At 44.1% G+C, this 24,726-nt stretch overlaps 1 protein-coding gene across 1 annotated transcript in view; it reads left to right on the top strand.

Annotated features, from left to right (window-relative positions):
• The window catches only part of NCAPG (non-SMC condensin I complex subunit G), a 102,650-nt gene that overhangs the window by 48,082 nt on the left and 29,842 nt on the right, over nucleotides 1–24,726 (top strand). The window contains exons 14-19 of the mRNA XM_085855961.1: nucleotides 8,792–9,013; nucleotides 9,371–9,552; nucleotides 14,583–14,760; nucleotides 20,325–20,519; nucleotides 20,640–20,712; nucleotides 20,848–20,920. Coding sequence (XP_085712087.1) covers nucleotides 8,792–9,013; nucleotides 9,371–9,552; nucleotides 14,583–14,760; nucleotides 20,325–20,519; nucleotides 20,640–20,712; nucleotides 20,848–20,920 — 923 coding nt within the window. The remainder of the gene's footprint in view (nucleotides 1–8,791; nucleotides 9,014–9,370; nucleotides 9,553–14,582; nucleotides 14,761–20,324; nucleotides 20,520–20,639; nucleotides 20,713–20,847; nucleotides 20,921–24,726) is intronic.

Here is a 24,726-nt window from a genome sequence, read left to right as displayed (position 1 = left end):
AGGACCTCCATCCATTGATGGGAGAGCAGAAGCAGCATATCCAGGTTAGAGTGACCTGGTCTGAAACCAAATTGATGATTGGAAATCAAGCCATTGGAGAAGAGGAAGGATTTCATGTCTGAAGCGATGATGGATTCCATAACCTTGCTGATGATTGGGAGAAGGCTGATTGGTCTGTAGTTGCAGGGATCTGTTTTTGCACCTTTTTTGTGCAGGGCAGTGATGTTAGTAGATTTCCAAGCAGATGGCAGATGACCTTGGGCAAATGAGAGGGTGAATAGAACAGAGAGAGGGTGAGCAAGAGCAGAAGAGCAGGCTTTGAGGACACGTGGGCTGATGCCGTCTGGACCGGTTGCAGAATCTGACTCGAGGTTTGAAAGCAAGCTCTCCACCTTGTCAGGAGAAAAGGATACAGAGTCCAGGGACAGTTGGGTGCGACTGGGTAAAGTGGGTAGAGATAGTGATGGGTTTAGGACACAAGATTTAGCTGCAAACACCGAGTTTAGACATTCAGCTTTATCACGTGTGGAATCAGCAGTGCGGCCATTTGAGGTCAGGGAGGGGATGGAGGGGGAACATACACCAGAAACAGATTTGATTAAATGCCACCAGGATTTTGAGGAGGGAGAGAGGTTTGAGAGTTCAGACTTGAGATGAGAAAGATGTTGTTTTCTGGCTCTCCTGAGGGTAGATACACACTCATTCCGAGCTTTATGGAAAGAACTGAGATTACCCTCATTTGGGTTTGCTTTCCATGAGGCAAAGGCAAGTTGTTTCAGGACAACTGCCTCGCCACAAGCTTCAGTAAACCAAGGGCGGGAGGAAGGGTAAGACAACTGAACACGAGAGGGGATAAATCTGTGCATGAGGGAGAGCAAGTTTCTTTGAAAGAATTCCCAGGATGAGTTGATGTTTGAGAAAGTAGTGATAGGAGACCAGTCTGTAAGTTTGATGGCTGCTTGGAGACCCTGCCAGTCGGCTTGAGTGAAATGCCAGACTCGACGGCGGTGAGGTGGTTCTCTGATAACAGCCAGAGAGATGTCCACTTTAACAAGGACGTGGTCAGAAGAACCAATTGGAGCGAAGGAAGAGCAGCAGATATTGTCTGGGAAATTTTTCAGAATCAGATCCAGAAGAGATGGAGTAACATTGGTTGAGATCCGGGACGGGAAGTTGACCGATTGAGTCAGTCCCAATGAGTCACAGAAAGCTTTTGCAGAGGTGCCATGGCAGGTGAGAGAGGTACCCACACCTAGCCAACTGGCGTGATGACAATTGAAGTCACCACTTAAGAGGAAGAGAGAGTTTGGATGAGAAGATAGAAGATAGTCCATGTTTTCAGATAGTGAGGTGTAGATGGAGTCATCACTGTTCGGTGGACGGTACAGTACACATATAAACATGAGGTGGGAGTGGAGGGGAAGCCGAAGCCAGAGGTGTTCCTGGGGGTGTGGGGGAGTGAGAGCAGTGCATGGAGAGTGAGGAATAGAGTCTTTGATGAAGAGAGCAACATCTCCACCAGGACGAGGCTCAGGTCTGTCATACCGTAAGAGGGAGTAGCCAGGGTGAGATACTTGGGAGTCAGACACGTCTTGGGAGAGGAAAGTTTCTGTTAGGCAGATAATGTCTGGTTTGTCAGTGGCAACCTGTATGGAAAGATCTGAAAGGTTTGAGCGAAAGCCCCGGATATTTGAGGTCCACACTTTTAATGAAGAGGTAGGGGAGGAGGCTTTGGGTGCAGAGGGGGAGGGGGAGGGTAGGACAAGGGACGAGGGGGGCGAGGTAAGGAGGGTTGTTGAAAGAGTGTGGGGTATTGCAGAATAGCGAGGGGAGGGGGCCGAATGAGGAGGAGAAAAGGCTCTGTGGTGCTGGGGGACAGGGGGACAAGAGACAAGGAAGAAGGCAGTTGAGGATTTGAGGATGTGGAGTGAAGAGATGGAGGTGAGAGCGCAGTGCAGGGAGGCATGTTGGTGGATGAGAGCGGGGGGCAACTTTGAGAAGGATGAGTGAGGGGGATGAAAGGTGGGAGAAAGGTGAGGGGGGAATTTTTGAGAGAGGTGAGAGGGAGGCTTGGAGGGAGAAGAGTGGGATGGTTGCTCATAACAACCTCAAGATAATGCATAAAAAATATTGTTTTCCGAGCTCTCAAAGTTTGGGCGGTCGTATGATTTTTATGTCAAAATTCGAAATTTTCTAAATTCGTGACCTTGTGACCTTGACCGTGGGATGAAAATGAAAAATTGAGCTCCGTCGGGCTATGCAGGTGCCATTGGGCTAACCAAATACCGAAACTCCTGCCAGATTCGACAAACCTCTCGGAGAAGATGGATTTTTATGTCAAAATTCGCAATTTTCTAAGTTCGTGACCTTGTGACCTTGACCTTGGGACGAAAATGAAAAATCGAGCTCCGTGGGGCTCTGCAGGTACCATTGGGCTAACCAAATACCGAAACCCCTCGGAGAAGTTGGATTTTTATGTCAAAATTCGCAATTTTCTAAGTTTGTGACCTTGTGACGAAAATCAAAAATCGAGCTCCGTGGGGCTATGCAGGTACCATTGGGCTAACCAAATACCGAAACCCCTGCCAGTTTCGACAAACCCCCTCGGAGAAGATGCAAATTGAAATCGGCTACCCCCTAAAAACACAATTCGCAATTTTCTAAGTTCGTGAGCTTGACCTTGGGATGAAAATGAAAAATTGAGCTCCGTCGGGCTATGCAGGTGCCATTGGGCTAACCAAACAATGAAACCCCAGCCAGATTCGACAAACCCCTCGGAGAAGATAATTTTTTATGTCAAAATTCGCAATTTTCCAAGTTCGTGACCTTGTGATCTTGACCTTGGGACGAAAATGGAAAATCGAGCTCCGTGGGGCTATGCAGGTGCCATTGGGCTAATCAAATACCGAAACCCCTGCCAGATTCGACAAATCCCCTCTGAGAAGATGCAAATTGAAATCGGCTACCCCCTAAAAACACGTTTTTGGGGCGTGGCTCTGCCCATAATGGGTGCACCACGCCCATTCTCAGGAAAACACAACTAGATCATGATATAAACCTCCCACCAAAATTTTATCAGGATCGGATCAAAACCCACGGAGCCATGCTTGGGACAGACAGACAGACAGACACACAACAATAATGAATATAGTGGTCACTTCCTTTTTCGTGAACCAAAAATATCACATCGCCAGGGACGTGTATTGCAAAGCAATTTTGGCTCTTGTTTTGAAATATTTTTTTTCCTTTGATTTTTTTTTTTGGGGGGGGGGGGTTGTAATGTGATTATTATTACTTCTTGAGGTGCAAGTTCAAATTAGGCAGTGTACATTGTATTGATATTCAATGTTGTATTTGGCAGACATGTGCCAGGAAAACGTTGATGAATCAGTGTTGATAATGCCAGCTTATAGGGCCTCGTGTTGGTCTGTTAGGGTTAGTGTAAAAAAAAAAAAAAGACTTTTTCAGCCATTTTTCCCTGCTGTGCAGGGGTTGGGCTTTTTTCTTGAGGCAATGTTTTATGGCCGGATGCCCTTCCAGACGCCAACCCTGGTCACCTCTTACGACACACAGGGATATGGTACACCTATTCTTACCGGGGCATACACCGGGACCAGTACACTGGTACTCATTTCGCCGACATCGGAAGGAGGACAGGCTGAGTCAACCCCCTGGTGTATTAATTCAGTGGCCCAACGGGGCTTGAACTCAGGACCCTGGGATCCCAAGCCAGTTAGGGTTAGTGTGACGGAGAGTTAAACGGTATAATCAGATGGTGGACACTGGGACTCGTAGCTAACCGGGTGGCGTTCGTGGTTCTAAAGCAACCCACCTTACCACAACGTTAATTGTGAGCGGTGGCCCCAGGTCCAGCTCTTCTGAGGACAACCAGGGATTAAACCCCCTGAGTAACAAACAAACTAACCATAACCCGTGGCCATAACAATATATATTTTTATATACATTTTCATATATATATATATATATATATATATATATATATATATATATATATATATATATATATATATATATATATATATATATATATATATATATATATATATCCTGGTGTGTTGGCGCAGTGGTTCGGGCAGCGGCTTGGGATCCAAAAGGTCCTGAGTTCAAGCCCCGTTGGGCCACTGAATTAATACACCAGGGGGTTGACTCAGCCTGTCATCCTTCCGAGGTCGGTGAAATGAGTACCAGTGTACTGGGCCGGTGTATACCCCGGTTAAAATAGGTGTACCATATCCCTGTGTCGTAAGAGGCGACCAGGGTTGTGTCAGGAAGGGCATCTGGCATAAAACATGTGCCAAATCACTATGCGGATCATACGGAAGATCCGCTGTGGCAACCCCTAACCGGAGCAGCTGAAAGAAGAAGAAGAAGAAATATATATATATATATATATATATATATATATATATATATATATATATATATATATATATATATATATATATATATATATATATATACACAGTCATGCGCCGCTTAACGACGTTCCGGGCAACGACGGATCGCATATACGAAGGATCTGCCAGCTCTGGAAAAAAAAAAAATGTAGCTGAAAAATTCCTATTGCCGAGTGATGTAGCCGACGTTGCGCTGCCAGTCGTATAAAAATAGCATGTACATTTATGTACGCTGTACAGTACATAATACCTCATAATGATAATAAACGACAGTGTGGCCCTGTTATAATGCGATCGTTGAGGTCCATAAAATGTCATCGCGAAAAAAAACGGTCGTGCTAAATTGGGATTCAAAGAAATCGGCTTTCAAACTGAACCAATGTTTGCACGTTTACCTTCCAGCAAGTAAATTACCTTTGAATTGAAGAATTCCATGAATAAATCGTTGTTACAGTCGAAATTAAAACACAAATTTGTTTTGAGTGAAGCTTTCCATGTTGTTAAAACAATCGCACTGTTCTGAAAATATATATCACAATTGACAGGAGCTCGTTTCTTCATTTATAATTTATAACATCGATGCAATGATTACGTATTTATAAAATCCAAATGCTATTTATTCATCTTTCTATAATCGATGCGAAGGAGATTGTAAGCTGCTGCTAACAACACCGATGGCCGTGATGAACAGCACAAAGGTAAAACTAACGTGTCTCTCTTGTCTCTCTTCAGTCTCTCTTGGATGCGTGTTACAATTGCCGACAGTATTCAGAACAGTAACATGCTGTACAGGTTTGTATCTGAAGAGCAATAGGCTACACCATATAGCCTATGTGTGTAGGTTTGTGCAAGTACGATGTTCGAAAACGAAAACGAAAAAAAAAAGATGTTCGCACAACGACGACATCGCTTAACGACGCGTTTCTCAGAACGTAACCCCGTAGTTAAGTGGCGCATGACTGTATGTATATATATATATATTGGGTAGTCTATCAAGTCGAAAAAAAAAAGTGTTTTTTTTGAGATTTGTTCTACCCTTATTATCAGTATTTAAAATGGCGATTTCAGTGAATACAATGGCGATTTCGATGAACCTTGGTTGGTAGGTTCATACCATGACCTAGTTGTGTGCAAATGAGAATCGTTGCTATGGACACCACTGTTGCCTAGCAACGGGACTTTGAAACTTTAGAAAAATCATAAAAAAATTTTCGAAAATCAAAAATCGGGCCACGAGCGACAGTGGGCAGTACATTCAGCCAAATTGTCAAAAATTTCCAGCCAGATCCTATGAAAACTGTCGGAGAAGATAGACTTTGAATGAACCCTGGTCGAAAACAATAAAAAAACGAAGTTCGTTATATCTCAGAGACTATGAGCCAGATATACATGAAACTGGTATGGTATGTTCATGGTATGTCCTAGTTATGTGTGAGAAAGAACCGTTGCTATGGACCCCTCCGTTGCCTAGCAACGGCCGAAAAACCTCAATGTAGGGGTATTTTAACGAAAAAACAATCTGCAGCATTTACCCTTGAAGCTGGAATCATTAATTTTCTTGTGCTCAATCCTCAGGTCATTCCCCATCTAACGGGTCAATCGCGTCAGGTTCTATTGGGTAGTCGACTACCCATGTCCGCCTACCGGCTTGTTTTACTGTACGTTTCTTATGTGCCAGTTATTTTGAGTGTGGTGACTCAGAATGTGAACTTTGGTGTCTCTTTTATGTTTTGATGATGTTCTGTCTCCCTATTCGGGTTTTCTGGCATCTACCCTATCTGATGAAATAATGGATTCGTACATAACGCTTCGTGTTCACTGCATCGAGAAAAATAAGGAGTCCAGTGTTGATAATGTTTCTTATGATTTTTGTTCCAAATCTCCCTTAATTTCTTGGAAATATGACAGAGTCTAACGGCAGAAAAATAAAGATCAAAATTGTGATCAGAAAAATAAAGTTCGGACCGCAAGTAATCCCATCTTGATTTTCGTGTCAGTCCCGTTATGTACGAATCATCATCTCTCGTCGGACGCAAATAATGCTGGCATTAGAAAATCTTGTCTTGCAAACTTCCCCGATTGATGGATACAATAGGCACTTGCAAGCGTGTCAGCACATTTCCATTTGCTGTCGAGCACAGCGTTTGTCTTCATGTCCGTGTCTTTGCGAGAGCCGTAACGTATGAATCCAGCATGAGGATGCCGAGCCGAACAAGGTGACTCGCATTTGTCTGATTCTTAATTTTAACCAACGCTATAATTTTTTTGGTTCTTCGTGAGGATCCGAGAGGTAAGAATTATGTTTTTCTTTTCATGTTTAAAGTGATTATTTTCAAAAGTTCGAAAGAAATAGATTCGATTTTAACGTTATTTTTCGCTTGAACAAGTGTGGCTTTCTTCGCTACTGAACTCGTCTGTGTTTCCTTCGTAATTTATAACATTGGACTCTCAAAATGTGTTGTTTTTTTATTTTTCCTGTCACATATTGAGCCTGTTTCAAAAGGCAGAGTAAAAAGTATTTGTTTCTTATCCAAAAATATAATATTTACGTTGTTTTTTTTCATCTTATTCTGTACATAACGCTGACGCCAAGCTCAAAATTCGAACGTGTATTTACAGTGTTGTATATATTCAGTGGTAACTTTAAAACGGATGTGCTGCAGGTCTAAACATTTAGATTTAGCTATTTGAATACAGGCAGATTAACATAATGGATTGAATTTCATGTGTCCCTCAACTTTTTTTTTTGCCCTTTGTGTAACAGTAGTGTACCCACTTTGTGAGCCATGCACATATGTATATGTATATGTATATTATATTTGTGACCACTATTTTCATTTAATTGTGCCTTGGTGAAGGTCATATTATCTGTTAAATTTCCTGTGAAGTCACAACAACAACAACATGAGAGACATAAGAAGGCACCGACAGTTTGCAAACAGGAGCAGAAGGAATGGAGGAAAAAGTTTTCTCTCCTTGGAATTTCCTTCTGTATCCATATTGTCCACCCTGTGGGTCCTCCCCTGCCCCTCATTCCTCCCCACACCCATTGTTTGTCCAAGTCTCTCTCTACTTTATTATTCACCCCTGCTGTTGATGTACCACCCCCCCATCTTTTTCTCTCTACTGTCCCTATGTTCTGTTGTGTCCTACTCCCCTACTCCGTTATGTGTTCACTCTTCCACGAGCTTTGCATAACCTTGTATTTTTTTTTTTATTACAAATCAGATTTCATTGTTCGTTTCCCCCCATTTATTATTGTGCATAGTTGTAGCTGCTGAAGCCAAATGACAGATACAAGGAAATCTGTCCGTGTTTCCAAAACTGTGGGGACATGGATCGACTTTTATTTTAATTCGAGATTACTATTTTCTCATTGAATAACACAAATGATGGTGTCTGTCTTCTTTGTCTCTCATTACATTTTTGGGACAAACAAGAATTTGGCAAAAAGATGTGAACTTCATTAATTAAATGTGTTATGAAAACTTTGATATAAACTTCTAGAAGATTGCCTTCCTTTCTTGGTAATCCTCATTCTGCAGAACAGAATGTGTGTGTACCAATTGAAGACCATATGATCCAATCTTGCCAATTTATTCTTCTGTTCTCAAGTCATTGACTGGTGTATCACAGAAAGCAATAGTAATTCTTGTTGAGGGCAATCTTAAATGGGTGATCATGGTTTAACACTGCTTACAAAACAAACAAAAAAAATTCAGCCAAAATTTACCTTCTCAATGGATACCCCAGGAGAACTGAATTTTAGGTCGAAATGTACTCTGATGGCGTCTCAGAGCATCTGGACCTCCGGAGCTTCCAGGAGCAGAGGGGCCCCCAAATTCCTGCCCTTCCAGGCTAGTACTCGCTTTGCTCGGCGAATCACAGATGTCTACTTTAATGAGCCCAGCCATCTACAGAAACCCTGGGTCAGCAACATTTGCTGCCTGGTTGGTCACTGGAGGATTGGACGGTATGCTGCCCGGTTAGTAACTCGACTAGAGTGTAGGTATAACATTTGCAACTCGGTCTGCAACCAGTGTGGGCCGAATGTGCATGCCGGGTGAGGTTCGGAGGGGATGGGACACTGTCCATGATAAGAGATGGAGGTCGGCCGTGATGCCCAGTCACACGACTGTGTCCGTATTTGTATTTTGTGTGTTGTGCTTTTTACAGTCCCCTTTTGTGGACTCTTAATGACAGCTCTTCACAAGCCTCCAATGGGATTGATAAGAATCCTGTATTCGTATCTAAAGAAGTGAAACTTAATGTGAAGTGGACGGTGCGGTTGAATTCATGCAGAATGAAGTCTTACTCGTGGATGTTTGAGTAAATTTAATCGTTGTACCTCATTTCACATCTTTTCTCTCCAGATGTCTCAGCTGGATGAGGAACAGGTCAGAGTGGCTGCTCTGCATTCAATTTTTGACTTCATTCAACTTTTTGGATTGGAGGCACTTGAACCACATGATCCAAGCGGTTCACCCACTGGTGATCTCGAACTGGATGAACTTGAGGATTCGGCCGAAGAACATGTCGAGAAAGCCATGGCTACGAACATCCTGAAACTTCTCACAGCTCTTCTTGATAGTGAGGTGAGTGGTGGAGGTCATTGAAATTGAGGCGAGTGTTGTCATTGAAGTGAGTGGTAGAGGTCAGTGATTGAGTTTTTCATTTTGTTGAGCAAGTCTTGCCTTTCAAAGATAGTGAGGTGAGCAAATCACCACCTGACAGATACCTGGTGGTAGAAAATTAGCAGATTATTTGGCCAATGATAGTTCGTGATTTTGATTAATTTTCATTTTATTGTAAAAGAGGAACCGATCGATGATTGGTTTGATGCGACTGGGGGAACCACCGAGCATATCGTAATCTCTGAAAAATGGGTAACGAGTTAAAAAAATGTATTTTGGAGGAATGTGCACAGCATCTTTGTTGTGTGCGCGAGACAGAGTGCTGAGGTCTGTGCAGTGACCGCCGAGGGCTTCGCCAAATTGCAGGCATGTGGCCGAGTCTCCTCTCCACGCTTACTCTCCAGGCTGTTGCTTCTATGGCACAACCCGTTGGCACCGGGCGGAACGAAGCTTCGCAGCTGCCTCGCCACCTTCTTCCCAGGATATGCCGCCGCCTGTCGGTGAGACTAGTGTGCCAACTATGAACTCTTGTGGTTCTAGAGGGTCCTTATTAAAACTTATAAGAATTATAACTAAGGCAGCTCCTTGTTTCTTCGCAAATAACATGGTGCTGCCTTAGTTCATCACTTGAGACCCAAAAGGGCCCTAAACGTTGATTTGGTTGACCCCCTCCCTTCCGTTCCCCCCTCACTTTAGTTCATGTTCTTAGTATCAAATATTCCACTATTAATTTGCAATTGGTCACTGGCTTTGACACCAATACAAATATTTATTACGGACCCTTGACATAAAAAAGCTACAAATATCGTGCAAGTGGTTTCAAATGGAGCACTTCGCCGCCATTAGAGCATTTAAATTGCATCAGATGTGGCAATAAGTGGAAATTGTTGCTCCCAGCTTGCTGGCTCAATAACAGAAGATTCCATTTGCATTTTGCCACCTCCATCCGTACCTTGTTTAGAATCTCGTGTGGGCACAGGCAACTTGCTAGTTAATAAAGATATCTCCACTTTTCATTTCTGCTTGTTTCCAGGTGGACAAATATCTAAATCATGTTCAATCTAATCAGTTTTTCATGGATGCCACCTTGGCGTTTTGGATATCAGATTTGACCCCAGGATCTCATCCCATGTTTCTGTAACCTGGACAGTTTTGTATATGTATGCAAAGCAAAAGGGTCATTCCATGTCAAATCAGCCAAAAAATGAAATTCTGTGGTGACCCCTCAGATTTTCCTGAAAAAAGTCTCAAAGCGACCTTAACATATATGAGGAAAGTTTGCCAAGTTATAGCTCAAAATTCCAAGTAGTGTCTGAGATATAGCCCTACAAAAACCCCAGGGGTGTTTCAATTCTGGCAGTCGCGAGTTGCAGATATGTATCTGAAGCATTTTTGGAGGGCTCTAAATTCCAAAGTTTTACAAACAGAGTTCTGAAAATTCACACAAATGGTGTCTATTAGTGAGGCTTTCAGAATCTGACATAAAAAAATGTTCTACTTAAAATACTTTTTGAGATAAGTACTCTCAAAATTAGTGATTTGTAACATGCAGTCAAAAAAAATTGAGTTTTCAAATTGCTGCCAACAGTCGGTTTATTCATCATGAAGAATTTTGTTGCCTGATTTACATAATCTAGTGACTGGATCATTTACACAAGAAAACTGAAACCTTTTGGAGCAAAATCTTGGGTGCTATAGGTGTCTGAACTTTGCTCCAGATTCAACGACACTGAAATTTACCCCAAGTGTTCACCATGTTGACAGTTACACAGCTCTTTTGAATTGTTGTCACTTAAAGACACATACATAGGCAAACTGGTAGAAAATTCAAGAGTTGTTCTCAATCCCTTCTATTTTTAAAAAGGTCCACTATTTAAAAACAAGGACAAATGTGTCCAAGAGCAGCGTCCTAAAGGTTTTGTCGGCTAAAAATAAATAAATAAACAACAACTTCTGATATTTTGTCACGTGCCTTGATTAAGCCAATAGCGAGACCCGTCATAGTGTATTTACATATTTACGAAATATAGTGTATTTACGAAATAAATCATGTATTTACGAATTTACAATACATTAAATGGAATAATCTTTAAATAGTAACGTGAACTTTTCTAAACTTTAAAGCAAATGTCCGAATATATTTAAAAGTTCATGATAGACGCTCTCAAAAGGCACCCTCAATGCGAGGATGTGTACAGGTGTTTAGTATTTAAGGAGATCCAGATCGTGTATATAAAAGTGCCGAGTCCTAATAAAAAGGTTTTGTCTTCACAAGAAGAAGAAGAACAACGCTGAGCCTTCTGAGAGCAGCGTTCGCTACGCGAGACGCTGCTAAAAACATGTTCGGTGAAAGATGTAGAATAAAAGCAATAGGTGAGCTTTTGAAGTGGAAGCCATGCCAAACATTCATAAGTTGGCACCACAATGATCAAATTGTTGTGTTTTTTTGGTCAGAACAAGTATGTGGTTACTTTAATTTGGCTCACATTTTTTAGAAAGAATATTTTAGTTTAAGGCCGCCGCCAATCTCAACGACAAATTAAGACACATAATGTGATCATAATAATCACCATTATAAATATTCATTTGCATATCTAATTGTTTCTATACTAAGTGTACATTGTACGAAAGTCTACATCCATTTGTAAATGTAGGTACAATATCTGATTCAACTTTTTTTTTCACAATTTCATATCATATTGTTTGGACAAATGTACTTGGATCCATTGTACAAAGTTAACAGTGATTAGTTTTATAATTGCCAGGATATGATAAAATGTAACAATGAGCATTGGCAGTTACTACAGGGCTGTGTATTGGGTTAAAGCCTAAATTAGATAGAGTTGTGCTTCATGCCTAACTTTGGAAATGATTTTGGTACACTTCTTAAAGCTTTACTAAACGGAATTATATATTGTTAGATTCCACTTAAGTCATACTTCCTTACAATATCTTTATTTTTTCGATATGTTTGTTCGTAAAAATTTTATTTAAAAAAAGGAGCTTTTGGGACCGCAGAATCATTAGAAATTGATGCATTTAAAAAAAAAAATCGTTTAAAAATAGAAGGGATTGAGAACAACTCTTGAATTTTCTACCACAGTTTGCCTATGTATGTCCTTAAGTGACAAAAATTTAATAGAGCTGTGTAACTGTCAACATGGTGAACACTTGGAGTAAAACTGGGGTAAATTTCAATGTCGTTGAGTCTGGAGCAAAGTTCAGACACCAAAAGCACCCAAGATTTTGCTCCAAAAGGTTTCAGTTTTCTTGTGTAAATGATCCAGTCACTAGATTATGTAAATCGGGCAACAAAATTCTTCATGATTATTAATAAACTGACTGGCAGTAATTTTAAAACTCAAATTTTTTTTGACTGCATGTCACAAATCACTTTTGAGAGTACTTATCTCAAAAAGTATTTTAAGTAGAACATTTTTTTTATGTCAGATTCTGAACGCATCACTAATAGACACCATTTGTGTGAATTTTCAGAACTCTTTGTAAAACTCTGGAATTTAGAGCCCTCCAAAAATGCTTCAGATACAAATCTGCAACTCACGACTGCCAGAACTGAAACACCCCGAGGGTGTTTGTAGGGCCATATCTCGGACACTACTTGAAATTTTGAGCTATAACTTGGCAAACCTTTCTCATATATGTTAAGGTAGCTTTGAGATTTTTTTCAGAAAAATCTGAGGGGGTCACCACAACCCCGGGCTGAAATGACACGGAATGAGCCAAAAACAAATTTGATACTAAAGTATCTCAGACAAGCAGAGTGCCCACCCTCAGTGTGATTTCTGGTTCCAAGCATGCAACATGTTCTTCTGCCGCATACCTTTATTTGGGTGGTGCATAGTTAAATGACAGCTCTGTATAGACAAAAAAAAACCTGGGAACAATTTTTTTTTTCCTTTTCGTTGTAGTTTGAATCTTTACCATGTACTGACAACTGTCTATAAAGATGATGAAGAGGTTACATTGCATTATATACATCACTTTGTATAAGACAAGAACATGATTCAAAGTGAAATTACCCAAAATAGTTGTGATATAGGAATTAATTTCATTATTTCCATGCTGCAACATCCATGGTTTTGAATTGAATGTTAGGTTTACAAGTCTGATGATGAAATTGTTTGAATTTGATTAATAAAATGTTTTTGTATTTTTTTCATGATTCACCAGTTGTTTTCCCCAAAACCAAAATAGCACATGATTTGCGTATGGTACTTTGTGTAACATGATAAAAAAAAACACTTTATCACATTAAACCAAGGGGGACAGAATGTTCCACACGTAACATGTCCTACATTGAAAGAACGAACGCCAATTAAATATGGTGTAATCTTTTTCAATGAGATTTTGCAATAATAAGCTCAAGCGTTCATCCTTTCTTCACACTCTATATCAAGTTGTACAAGAAAAGACTTTAAGATAATTTTGAACTTGAAGATTCTGTTGAAAAATCTGAATTTTTTTGTGGTCCCATATGCAAAAGGGTACATTTTCTTTATCTGACAAATTATCTCAAGGTCAAATGTCATCATTTTTATAAACAGTATTCATTTTACAGATACCAAACATGAAAATGAAAAACATTGAATCCATAGTCCTTTTTGATTAATTTTGAGAGGGTGAAAGACTGTCCCATACATAATGCACGTGCTATCTTTGGATTTGCCCTGTTATATCATCATGTCTCGTCTTTCTTGATTGTTATAATTTCCCTTTTACTTCATTCTGGGCCCACTTGATTCCCGCATTGCCCCGGTATTGTTTTCAATTTGTTTTTAATTATTCATACTCCTCCAAGTCCTTTCATCTCTATCTTAAGTTCATGTATTTCCTTCGTCATTCTGGCCTGACCCGCCATAATCTCATGCACCCCTCACTTCATTCAGCTTCCCCCCATACAGCCTCGATCCTCATCGCCATATCATTGCCCATAGTCTTCCTGTCAGCCTTTGCTTCTGCTTGCCCAGCGTCCATTTGGTTGCTCATAGTCCTCATCTCACTCATAATCTAGCTGAACATCGTTAGCAACTGGTCCATGCCGAACGGTGCTGGCGAGGCCAACCTGCCGACCTGCTGTCCCGGGGTGTGGACTCCAAGGGAGACCACATTCTCGGGGGAGGGGTTAGGTGTTTTTGAGCATTACAAATGTCTCTGCTTTGCCCCCCCCTCACACACACACCCCCACCCCCCACCAAATATTCCTTTGCAGAGTCCCCTTTGGACGTAGTTTCTTCCACCCTCTCGATCAAACCCACTTGATCCTGCCTGTCTTGGTTAGACATCGTTAATTTTTAATTTCCGCCCTCACTACATTCTGTGATTACATTTTGAGGTGCGCTGGTCACGCCTCAGATCCAATCCCGCTCATACTATAATGTGGGATGAAGCATTACGATGGATGGTCATTGGAGAAATGATCATAGTAGAGATTATAGTCAGTCGCTTCATTCTCTGGCTTTAAAATTTATGGATAATTTGGAAAAAAAAATATTTTGCATTGTGTTTTTAGGTCGAACCGAGAGGTTTTGGCCAACAGTCTACTTCCCACACTGCGCACGCTACGTTCTGCCCCCATCAGCTCGCCCCTCACTCAAGTGGAACCTCTCAAACTTGTCCGCCTCGTCGTCAGTCTCAGCAACACGAGGGATGGAAATACTCGGCATTGGAACTCTGTTTTGGCCCAAGAGGTATTGCTCTTCTCTGCACCTTGAGTGGTTAAAGCTCCTGATTTGGGGCAAGTTTTATCTCCTATAATCAATTGGATCATACACGAATGGCAGAAGTGAGTATTTGTCATGAAGTTCTCAATAGCATGATGTTTTTGAATGATGCGAGTGAGCGAGCTTTGTTGATGTGTACATCCAGGATGTTTAAAAAAAAGTGGACTATTTGAACTTGAAAGTGGACAAAAATTTTTGTCAGGTCAGGTTCGATCTGTGACCTGCTACAGGTACCATGTAAACCTGTACTAACCTGTTCCATGGTCGGGTTGTCGGCGACTAAACCGTCTCCCCCACCAGGTTTTCTGGTGAGGAGGGTGTTTGGATATGGACACCCAGCAGGATTAAAAACAAAACCTGTCAAAGGGCGGAGGAGCTCCTTGTGAGCCAACGGCCATCCATATCTAGTGCCCAACTGTGTCTGCGGACGTCCTCCTGCAGTTGGGTTACTTCTTATTAGGAGGTTGGTGGCAGGATTTGCACTCCAGCCACCGTAAAACGCTTCATTCCGCAAAACGCAAAAACGCAAAAAAAAAAAAAATCTAAAAACCCACTCCGTGGGAGTACCTCCCGTGCAGCTTCTCGCAGGGCAGCTCACCGGATGATGGGATTGGGGCAAAGCCTTCCGGACCCCCAATCTTTGATAGGAGGGAAACCACGGGGTAACATCCCTGGGTCAGATTGCGGGAGAGTGTGTCGGAGTGGTGCTGAGGTGTCGTCCACCAGACGGCGGTCTCCTTGGGTTAACTCTGAGGCGGTCCCTTCGGGTGGGTGCCTGGAATGTCCTATCCCTAAGAGAGGATGATCACCTGTCTCTGTTATCATCTGAGCTCAAGCGTTTGGACATCGGGATTGCAGCTCTCTCTGAGGTTCGGAGACCGGATTGCGGCGAGATAATGGTGGGTGGTTACACCTACTATTGGTCTGGTCGCTCTGATGGTTACCATACCCAAGGAGTTGCTGTAGCTGTGTCCAATAAGCTGACCCCAATGATAATTGAGGTAACACCGGTCAACGAGCGTATTATGAGATTAAGGATTCGTCACTCCTTAGGTGTCATTTCCCTGGTCTCTATTTATGCTCCGACTGAGGCGAGTGATCTTACCGTGAAGGACACATTCTACGCCACACTCGAGTCTGTGGTTGATCAGTGCCCCAGACGAGATACACTTCTAGTCTTGGGGATTTCAATGCATCGACTGGAACTGATAGGGACGGTTATGAGTGTGTGTTGGTCCCCATGGGTCAGGAACTATGAACCAGAATAGCACTAAGTTCCTTGACTTTGCAAGAAGTCATGGACTTAGGGTGGCTGGTTCATGGTTTCAGCGCCCACAAGCTCATCGCTGGACTTGGTATTCCAACGCTGGCGGTGTGGCAAAGGAGATTGACCATGTCCTCATTGACGGTCGTTGGAGGATGATCCAGAACTGCAGGGTCTACCGGAGTGCCAGTTGCCCTCAATACTGACCACAGGCTTGTTGTAGCAACTCTAAAGCTGCACCTTAAATCCTGGAGAATGGTACCATCCCAGCCTAGGCTGGATGTTGCCAAGCTCAGGGATGAGAGAGTAGCTGAGGAGTTTGCGAACAGGCTGAGTGGACACTTGGGGGGTCTGGGTGCTTTGGGGGGTCCTGAAGAGTTGTGGAGCACCTTCAAGACCTCCGTCCTTGATGTTGCCGGTGGATGCCTTGGAGCTCACCGCAGGGCAAAGAAGAATTTTGTCTCTCAAGGGACACTGGATACAATTGACCAGAGTCGCAGGGCCAGGCTGAATGGCAGAGCTGAGCTGTTCAGGGAGCTGAGGCATAAAACTGTACGTGCACTGAGGGTGGACAAGGAGGCCTATGTGCGAGGAATCTGTGAGGGGGTAGAGCATCACCTGTGGACAGGTGATTCTCGTCCCGCTTACAGGGGAATTCGCGCATTACGTTCATCCAAGCCCATCCCTCGGAGCACTGCAGTTCGAGCAGAGAGTGGTAGGCTCTTGACAGAGGAGTCTGAAGTGAAGGCCCGCTGGGCCGGTTACTTTGAGCGGTTGTACCAGGCTGCTGATCCCCAGCTGTCGAGTTGGACGTCAAGGGTGTTACAATCCCTGTTGCTGACCCTCGACCAACTGTGGTCCACCATCGCTTGTGGAAACACGGGCTGCGGTGAACCAGTTGAAACGGTGCAAAGCTCCAGGGATCTGTGGCATCCATGCCGAACTTCTCAAGGCTGGTGGAAATGCTGCACTCGCGTCGTTGCATGCAGTTTTGTGCTCTGCCTGGAACACAGGCATCATCCCAACTGACTGGAAGAGGGGCCTTGTTGTCCCTCTCTGGAAAGGGAAGGGTGATCGCCAAGACTGCAACAACTACCGAGGGGTGACGCTGCTTTCAGTGCCGGGCAAGGTCTTTGCTCGGATAATTCTTGATAGGGTTCGCCACCATCTGCTTGAGCACCAGCGTCCAGAGCAGTCAGGCTTTACACCAAAGAGGTCAACGATTGATCAGTATCCTTGCACTTCGTGTCCTCACCGAACGCAGACGAGAGTTTCGGCAGGGCTGCTTGCAGCCTATGTTGATCTCTGTAAAGCGTTCGATTCAGTGAATCGGGATGTCCTCTGGAGGATTCTTGGTCTTCGTGGGGTGCCACCGAAACTGATCGATCTGATGTCTGAACTCTACTCTGGTACTGAGAGTGCTGTGAAGTGTGGTGGTACCATCTCTGACTTATTTCCAGTTGTTACTGGAGTTCGTCAGGGGTGTGTACTTGCCCCCACACTTTTCAGCACTTGTATGGACTGGATTTTGGGAGGATGTCGGAGAGATCAAGTTGCGGTGCATCGTTTGGCAATGTCAAGATCTCGACCTTGATTTTGCAGATGATGCAGTCATCTTTGCGGAGACTTTAGACATCCTCTTGGGGGCCCTCGAGGTGCTGAATGAGGAGTCGGAGCCGTTGGGATTACGGATTTCTTGGGTCAAAACAAAGATCCAGGCTTTCGGTGACATCTTGGATGCTGCTGTCCTGTCTGTGTCTGTTTGTGGTGAGGATGTTGAGGTCGTGGATAGATTCTACTTACCTTGGCAGTGATATTCATGTCTCCGCAGGTTGTGAGCCGGAGGTCAATAGACGTCTGGGTCGGGCCTGGGGAGTCATGGATTCACTGGATCATGGGGTGTGGGCGCTGCCGGTACCTGTGCGGGAGGACGAAAGTCCGAGTCTTCAGGTCCTTGGTACTTCCAGTCTTGCTCTATGGGTGCGAGACTTGACTTTGACCAAGGATCTGAGATGGAGACTTAATTCCTTTGGTACCAGGTCTCTTCGGAGAATCCTTGGCTATCGCTGGTCGGATTTTGTGTCCAACGAGCGGTTGCTGAGAGAGACTCGGATGAGATTTGTTACCTGCATAGTCCGTGAGCGTCAGCTGCGGCTGTATGGACATGTGGCTCGTTTTCCTGACGCTGATCCTGCTCACCAGATTCTCTCAGCGAGGGAGTCTCATGAGTGGAGGAGGCCAGTGGGCCGACCACGTGCCTCATGGTTGCAGCAGGTTGACCATCATCTCAAGGAGATGGGGATGGGCCTGGCATCTGCCTGGGGGATGGCCAGACGGAGGCCCCTGGAGTACCGGCGGAAAGTGGATGCAGCGACGCGCTGTTCTGGCACATGCTCCCATACCTGACCTGACCTATTTGAATGTTTTATCGCAGAAAAATTACAAAAGTTCAGTGATGTATTGATGGAAAGCATACACCATGCCATTTTCAGATCGCTCATTTTCTGCTTGTAGTTGACATTTTCAATGTGTATTCCACCTCTGTTCAAGCAGGCTTTGATCCTGACTTCGAAATTCTCCACAATTTGTCTGCAAGTGGCTGGTATGGTAGCCTCACAATAGTCTTCCACCTCTTATTTCAGGACAGCCATGGTTCGAGGTTTGTCGGCGTAAACTTGACCTTTGGCAGCACCCCAAAAAAAAATCCAATGGATTCAAATCTGGGCTGTGGGATGCCCACTCACACGCTGTGTCCAGGCTGATGACATGATTTCCAAACAGCTGGTGGAGTAAGCCGATGGTTTCACCTGCAGTGTGTGGTGGGGCACCGTCCTGCATGAACCATGCAAGTCTGAGTTGGTTTGGAGGCAGTAGTTGAGCAAGATCAGCGTGCAATCGGCATCAGACCTTGTGCTACCGCTTGCCGTTCACCGTCGCTGTCTTACCATTGGCGTTCTTGAACCAATACGGTCCCAGCATGCCCCATCTGTCATTCAATGCACAGAAGCAAGTTTACTTGGGGCCCTTGAAATACATCTCAGCCACCTCCTCAGGAGGCACACCCCAGAAGATGTGCTTGTTAATAATGCCTAGTGTTGGCTTAATGGTTCGGGTGGTGGGCTTGGGATCCTAGGGTCCTGAGTTCAAATCCTGCTTATCTGTTGAATTAATACCAGGTGAAGTTAACTCGACCTGTCATCCTTCCGAGGTCAGCAAAATGAGTGCCAGCGTGCTGGTATACTGTGTCGGAGTGGTGACCCGTCCAGGATTGTGCCCAATAGCCAAGGAGACTGCCGAAGCAGCACAATCACTCTGCACAGAGTATGGTCCCAATGGATGGATGGATTGTTAATTTCTCATTCAAATGGAAGTGTTTCATCACTGAACCGCAAGGAGTTGATCCAATTTGGGTACCTTTCCATTTGTTCACTGAACCAATCACACATTGTTTCTTGGCTTGCCGTGTCATTCAGAATTAGTTTATGCCTCACAGATATGATGTATTTGTTGACCTTGAGTTCAGAAGTGAGAATGCACCACACAGATGAGGCTGAGATTGCCAGTTCTCGGGAACACCGACAATGGGATTTCTTAGGACTTTCGATAGCAGAATCTCTCACAAGATCAATGTTCCCTTGGTCCTTCGTAACACTTGGTGGGTGGCCACTGTTGCCTTTATTTTGATTTTTCACACTTCCGTGTACTTGGAAGTGCTCCACAAACCGCTGAATGCTCCCATTGGATGGGCCATTACAGGTATGAACATTGTAATACTGACAGTATCGTTGGTACACCGCAACGTAGGATTTTTGTCTCAAACCACAGTGTCATGATTTCCACTTTTTGTTCCACTGTGAATGCCATAGTTGATGTTGGGTCCTACTGACTACTTGTTAGAAATGGCATACCACCACCACCACCACCACCACCACCACCACCATAACCTGCAAGAGAGAAGGGTATAGCATTAGAAACGACAATATCAGGCTGCTCAAATAGTTCATGATTATTTATTTGAAACACCCTGAAGCTCTCCCCATTTAGTCTTTTGCTTTCCTCTGCCATCCCCTCTTTACCAACTCGACTTCCCTCTCTATTTTGTCTTTTTCCATTCATCCTTGACCCCTTCACATGCACAAGTTTTGTGGTTCGGCCAACAATTCTGTCGAATGCAATCAAATGTTGTCATTCAAAATGGACTCTTTCAGCTGTGATTTATGAAAAGCTCCACTGGCATTGCTTTGTGACCATGCCTTGCTGTTTACAGGACACATCCGTGCACGAGTCTTTAGCGCTGCAGCTTTGCAATGCTGTGCTGGAGGAACTGAATGATCCGGAGACCAAAGAGGCCAAAACTAGTTGGTGGACGGTTGTGCTTCTAAAGGCCTTGGCAATGCTGCATGTGTCAGGGACTGACCAATCCACACCGCAGCACCTTCAAAATATGTTGCAGCGCATTAAGGTTCTGACTTGTTTCCACTCGCAGTATTTACTATTGTTATAAGTGAATGGGTTCCTGCATGGTGGAACAAAATGAGGAAAATGGTATTAATGCTCTTCTCTCCCACTTGCCCGTACCAAGGCTGACACAGGTGATCGGTTATGCAAGCAACTTGCAAAGAAAGCCCTAAATAACCTTTGTGAAAAAGTTCAAGGTATGAAAAACTTGTCCTTTTTGTGTTCCCTGGAATTGAGCGGTAATTAATGTGGCGATAACCTCATTGCACAACTTGGTGTTTATGAGTCTGGCATTCTCTACCCTTTGTTCTCATGGATTTTATGTGTGGCAGCTCGAGCCTGTGTTGATTTGAGCACTGATGGGCCAGCTCAGAGTCATGAACCCAAGAATGGATCGCTCAGCAAGTGAGTGGGGTTTCATCCTGTCGGTGAGGGTAGGAGAGGGGGTGGAAGAAATAAAACTTGAAAAAAAATTCCAAATGGAATGAATTTGTTGGGGGATTGAATAACATAACCATGAATATGGAGTTGTGTGATCTTTTATATTGTCGATATCGAGTTATACAACCATTTGTTTATTGTGGGTATTGTGTTATCTAACCATTTGTTACCATGCACTCACGAAGCAAAAGGCAGGGTTGAGCAATCAGTAGCTAACTGTGGAAGAATTCAGTTCTTCTCTGAAAAGTTTGAACCATATTAATAACAACAAACATAACGCATGGAGAAAGAGGGAAAAATAAGATGAACAATATCACACATTACCCTCTTTCTGCTCAAATGCATGTATCAATGCCCTTTCTACTATTTTGACAGGAAAGAAAGGGGAAGGGTGGGACATCTGGCAAGAATCAATTACCAGGGAGGGGGGAGCGCAGCTGACAGGCGTAAGACAAAGAGAACTACGAAGTGCAACACATGGGTGGGAGGTGGAGGAGAGACGCACTGAAGGCGTTTGCAGCGGTGAATCACAGGTCAGCCTTCGAGGAAAAGAGTAATAATAAGTTTACGACAGGAAGCAGGGAGAGGGTGGAGGGAAAAGCATGAGCCCATTACCTTGAACATGCATTCCATTTACAATTACAACAATGACAATCAAAGCACACAGCCTTCTTTATGCAGTTAACAAGTGCCTGTCACCAGAAGTCGACAGTTATTTCCTTTCCCTTGGATAAGGTGCCTGTTCTCAGGAGCCTTCCGGAGTTATTTAATTCCCCCTCGACAGTCGAGCGCCTGGTCTCAATAGCCGGCAGCAAGACATCTTTCTCTTCAACAGCTGGGCAGATCCATGTAAACATTGGAGATACTAGTATTGGTTACATGCAAGGGTGCAAATTAACATTTTTATCCACCGTCCAACAGGGCCGGTGACGAGAAAAAGTTACCGGCCCAGCAGAATTTCTACCGGCCCGATAAAATAAAGACAAAAGTCACAAATTTGATATCAAACACTTTTAATATACTCACATGAGTGAGTTTGATGAGTGAGGTGAGTTTGATGGAGGAGGTTGGATGAGTGAGTTTGGAGGAGGTTTGCAGAATGAGAGTTTGATGGAGGAGGTTGGATGGATGGATGAGTGAATTTGATGAGTGGGGTGGGGGTGGGGATGATGCAGGGAGGAGGAGGTTGTGGGTGATGGGGGGGGGGCATTTTTGTGGGTGATGGGGTGGTTGTGGCTGATGGACGATGGGGGGGGGAGTTGTGGGTGGAGGGGGGAGGGGGTTGTGGGTGATGGACAATGGTGGGGGTACTACTCGTCCACCCAAGATCACAAGTCGTACAAACTCACTCATCCACCTAACCTCACCCATCAAACTCTCATTAACCCACCTCACCCATCAAACTCACTCATTCATCTAACCTCACTCATTAACCCAAAAGCCTCATCAAACTCACTCATTCACCTAACCTCACCCATGAAACTCACTCATTCACCCATATTCACTCATTTAACCAACCTGGGCATGAGAAAATGCGTCCAAACCGCGCCAAACCGTCAAATCTCGCGCAATCATGAGTGATTTGGAACGAGATGAAAACAGACAAAATGGCCGCCGCAGAATTACCGGTGATTTCTATGGATTTTTTGTGGACAAAAACAGTAGTTCTAGTTGAGAAAACTAGCAGAGAAGCTAGTACAAATTGTACAAAATAACAGGAATCACCAGTGATTCGCCAGCCGGGCAGGTAAGGCAGTATTGTGTACCCGCCCAGCACAAAAGTTAGGCGCCATTGGTGACCGGGCGCCCGTTAATTTGCACCCCTGACATGTATTTCAGTAAGATAAAAGTATATAATTTTTTTTAAGATACGAGCCTACAATATTGTACCTTGCTTGCGTATTCGTCTTTGTCACTATGGAGATCAAAAGACTGTTGGGGACAGGAGGATTTACGAAAGAGTCATTTGACTCCAGTACAAAAGTAAGACCTTATCTTGTACTTTGTTCAATTGAAAAATATCAGCAACAAGTAAATATAATTAAGGATAAAATGAATATAATTATTTTCACTTCCACATTCCCCCCTTTTGTCCTATCAGGACAATTTGAATAATTATATTACACGTGATCACCATACCCTGTTCCTCGAGGAGAAAAGAGGTCCCTTACACAATTTCACCCACAATAATGGCAGTGAGTGTTCATTTTTTTCCTCTATGCAAAGGGGTGGGGGTGGGTGGGGGGTTGCTGTACTAGGCTGACCCGCCAGCTGTTGTATTGGATATCAGGGGTATAACTATCCGTATTGCTGACCCTCCAATCAACTGTGGTCCACCTTCGTTTGTGGAAACACAGGCTGCGGTGAACCGGTTAAAATGGGGTAAAGCTTCGAGGATCTGTGGCATCCATGCTGAACTTCTCAAGGCTGGTGGAAATGCTGTACTCATAACATTTCTTGCAGTTCTGTGCTCTGCCTGGAACACAGGCATCATCCCAACTGATTGGAAGAGGGGCCTTGTTGTCCCTCTCTGGAAAGGGAAGGGTGATTGCCAGGACTGCAACAACTACCGAGGGGTGATGCTGCTCTCAGTGCCAGGCAAGGTCTTTGCTCGGATAATTCTTGATCAGGTTCACCACCACCTGCTTGAGCACCGGCGCCCAGAGCAGTCAGGATTTGCACTAAAGAGGTCAACAATTGACCGTATCCTTCGGGTCCTCACCAACGTTCTTCCTCACCAATGGTCAACGCTCTTCGGGTCCTCACCAAAAGCAGACGAGAGTTTTGGCATGGGCTGCTAACAGCCTATGTTGATCTCTGCAAAGCGTTTGATTCAGTGAATCAAGATGCCCTCTGGAGGATTCTTGGTCTCCGTGGAGTGCCACGAAAACTGATCAATCTGATGTCTGATCTGTAATCTGGTACTGAGAGTACTGTGAGATGGAGTGATCTCTGACTTCTTTCCAGTTGTTACTGGAGTTTGTCAGGGGTGTGTACTGGCCTGGCCCCCACACTTTTCAGCACTTGTATGGACTGGATTCTGGGGAGGATGTTGGAGAGATCAAGCTGTGGTGCATCATTTGGGAATGTCAACATCTCTGACATTGATTTTGCAGAAGATGCAGTCATCTTTGTGGAGACTGGATATCCTTTTTGGGGCCCTTGAGGTGCTGAATGAAGAGTCAGAGACGCTGAGATTACAGGTTTCCTGGGTCAAAACTAAGATCCAGGCTTTCAGTGACATATTGGATTCTGCTATCTTGTCTGTACCCATTTGTGATGAGGATGTTGAGGTCATGGAGAGATTCACTTTCCTTGGCAGTAATATTCATGTCTCCGCTGGCTGTGAGCCAGAGGTCATTAGATGTCTGGGTTGGGCCTGAGGAGTCATTGATTCACTGGATCATGGGGTGTGGTGCTGTGTCAGTACCTGTGCCGGAGGATTAAAGTCCAAATCTTCAGGTCCTTGCTGCTTCCAGTCTTGCTCTCCACATGCAAGACTTGGACTCTGACCAGGGATCTGAGATGGAGACTTGATGCCTTTGGTACCAGGTATCTTCGGAGATTCCTTGGCTATCGCTGGTTGGATTTTGTGTCCAACGAGCGGTTGCTGAGACTCACTCAAATGCGATTTGTTTCCTGCATGGTCCGTGAGCTTCCGCTGTGGCTGTATGGACACGTCCCTCGTTTTCTTGACACTGATCCTGCTCACCAGGTTCTCTCAATGAGGAATTCTCGTGAGTGGAGGATGTTATTTGGCCAACCACGTG

The sequence above is a fragment of the Eptatretus burgeri genome, chromosome 15 (genome assembly GCF_056783735.1).
Source record: "Eptatretus burgeri isolate ZD-2024b chromosome 15, Ebu_testis_v1, whole genome shotgun sequence".
Lineage (NCBI taxonomy): Eukaryota > Metazoa > Chordata > Myxini > Myxiniformes > Myxinidae > Eptatretus > Eptatretus burgeri.
The sequence above is the reverse complement of the archived record's forward strand: the minus strand, read 5'-3'. Positions and strand labels throughout refer to the sequence as shown.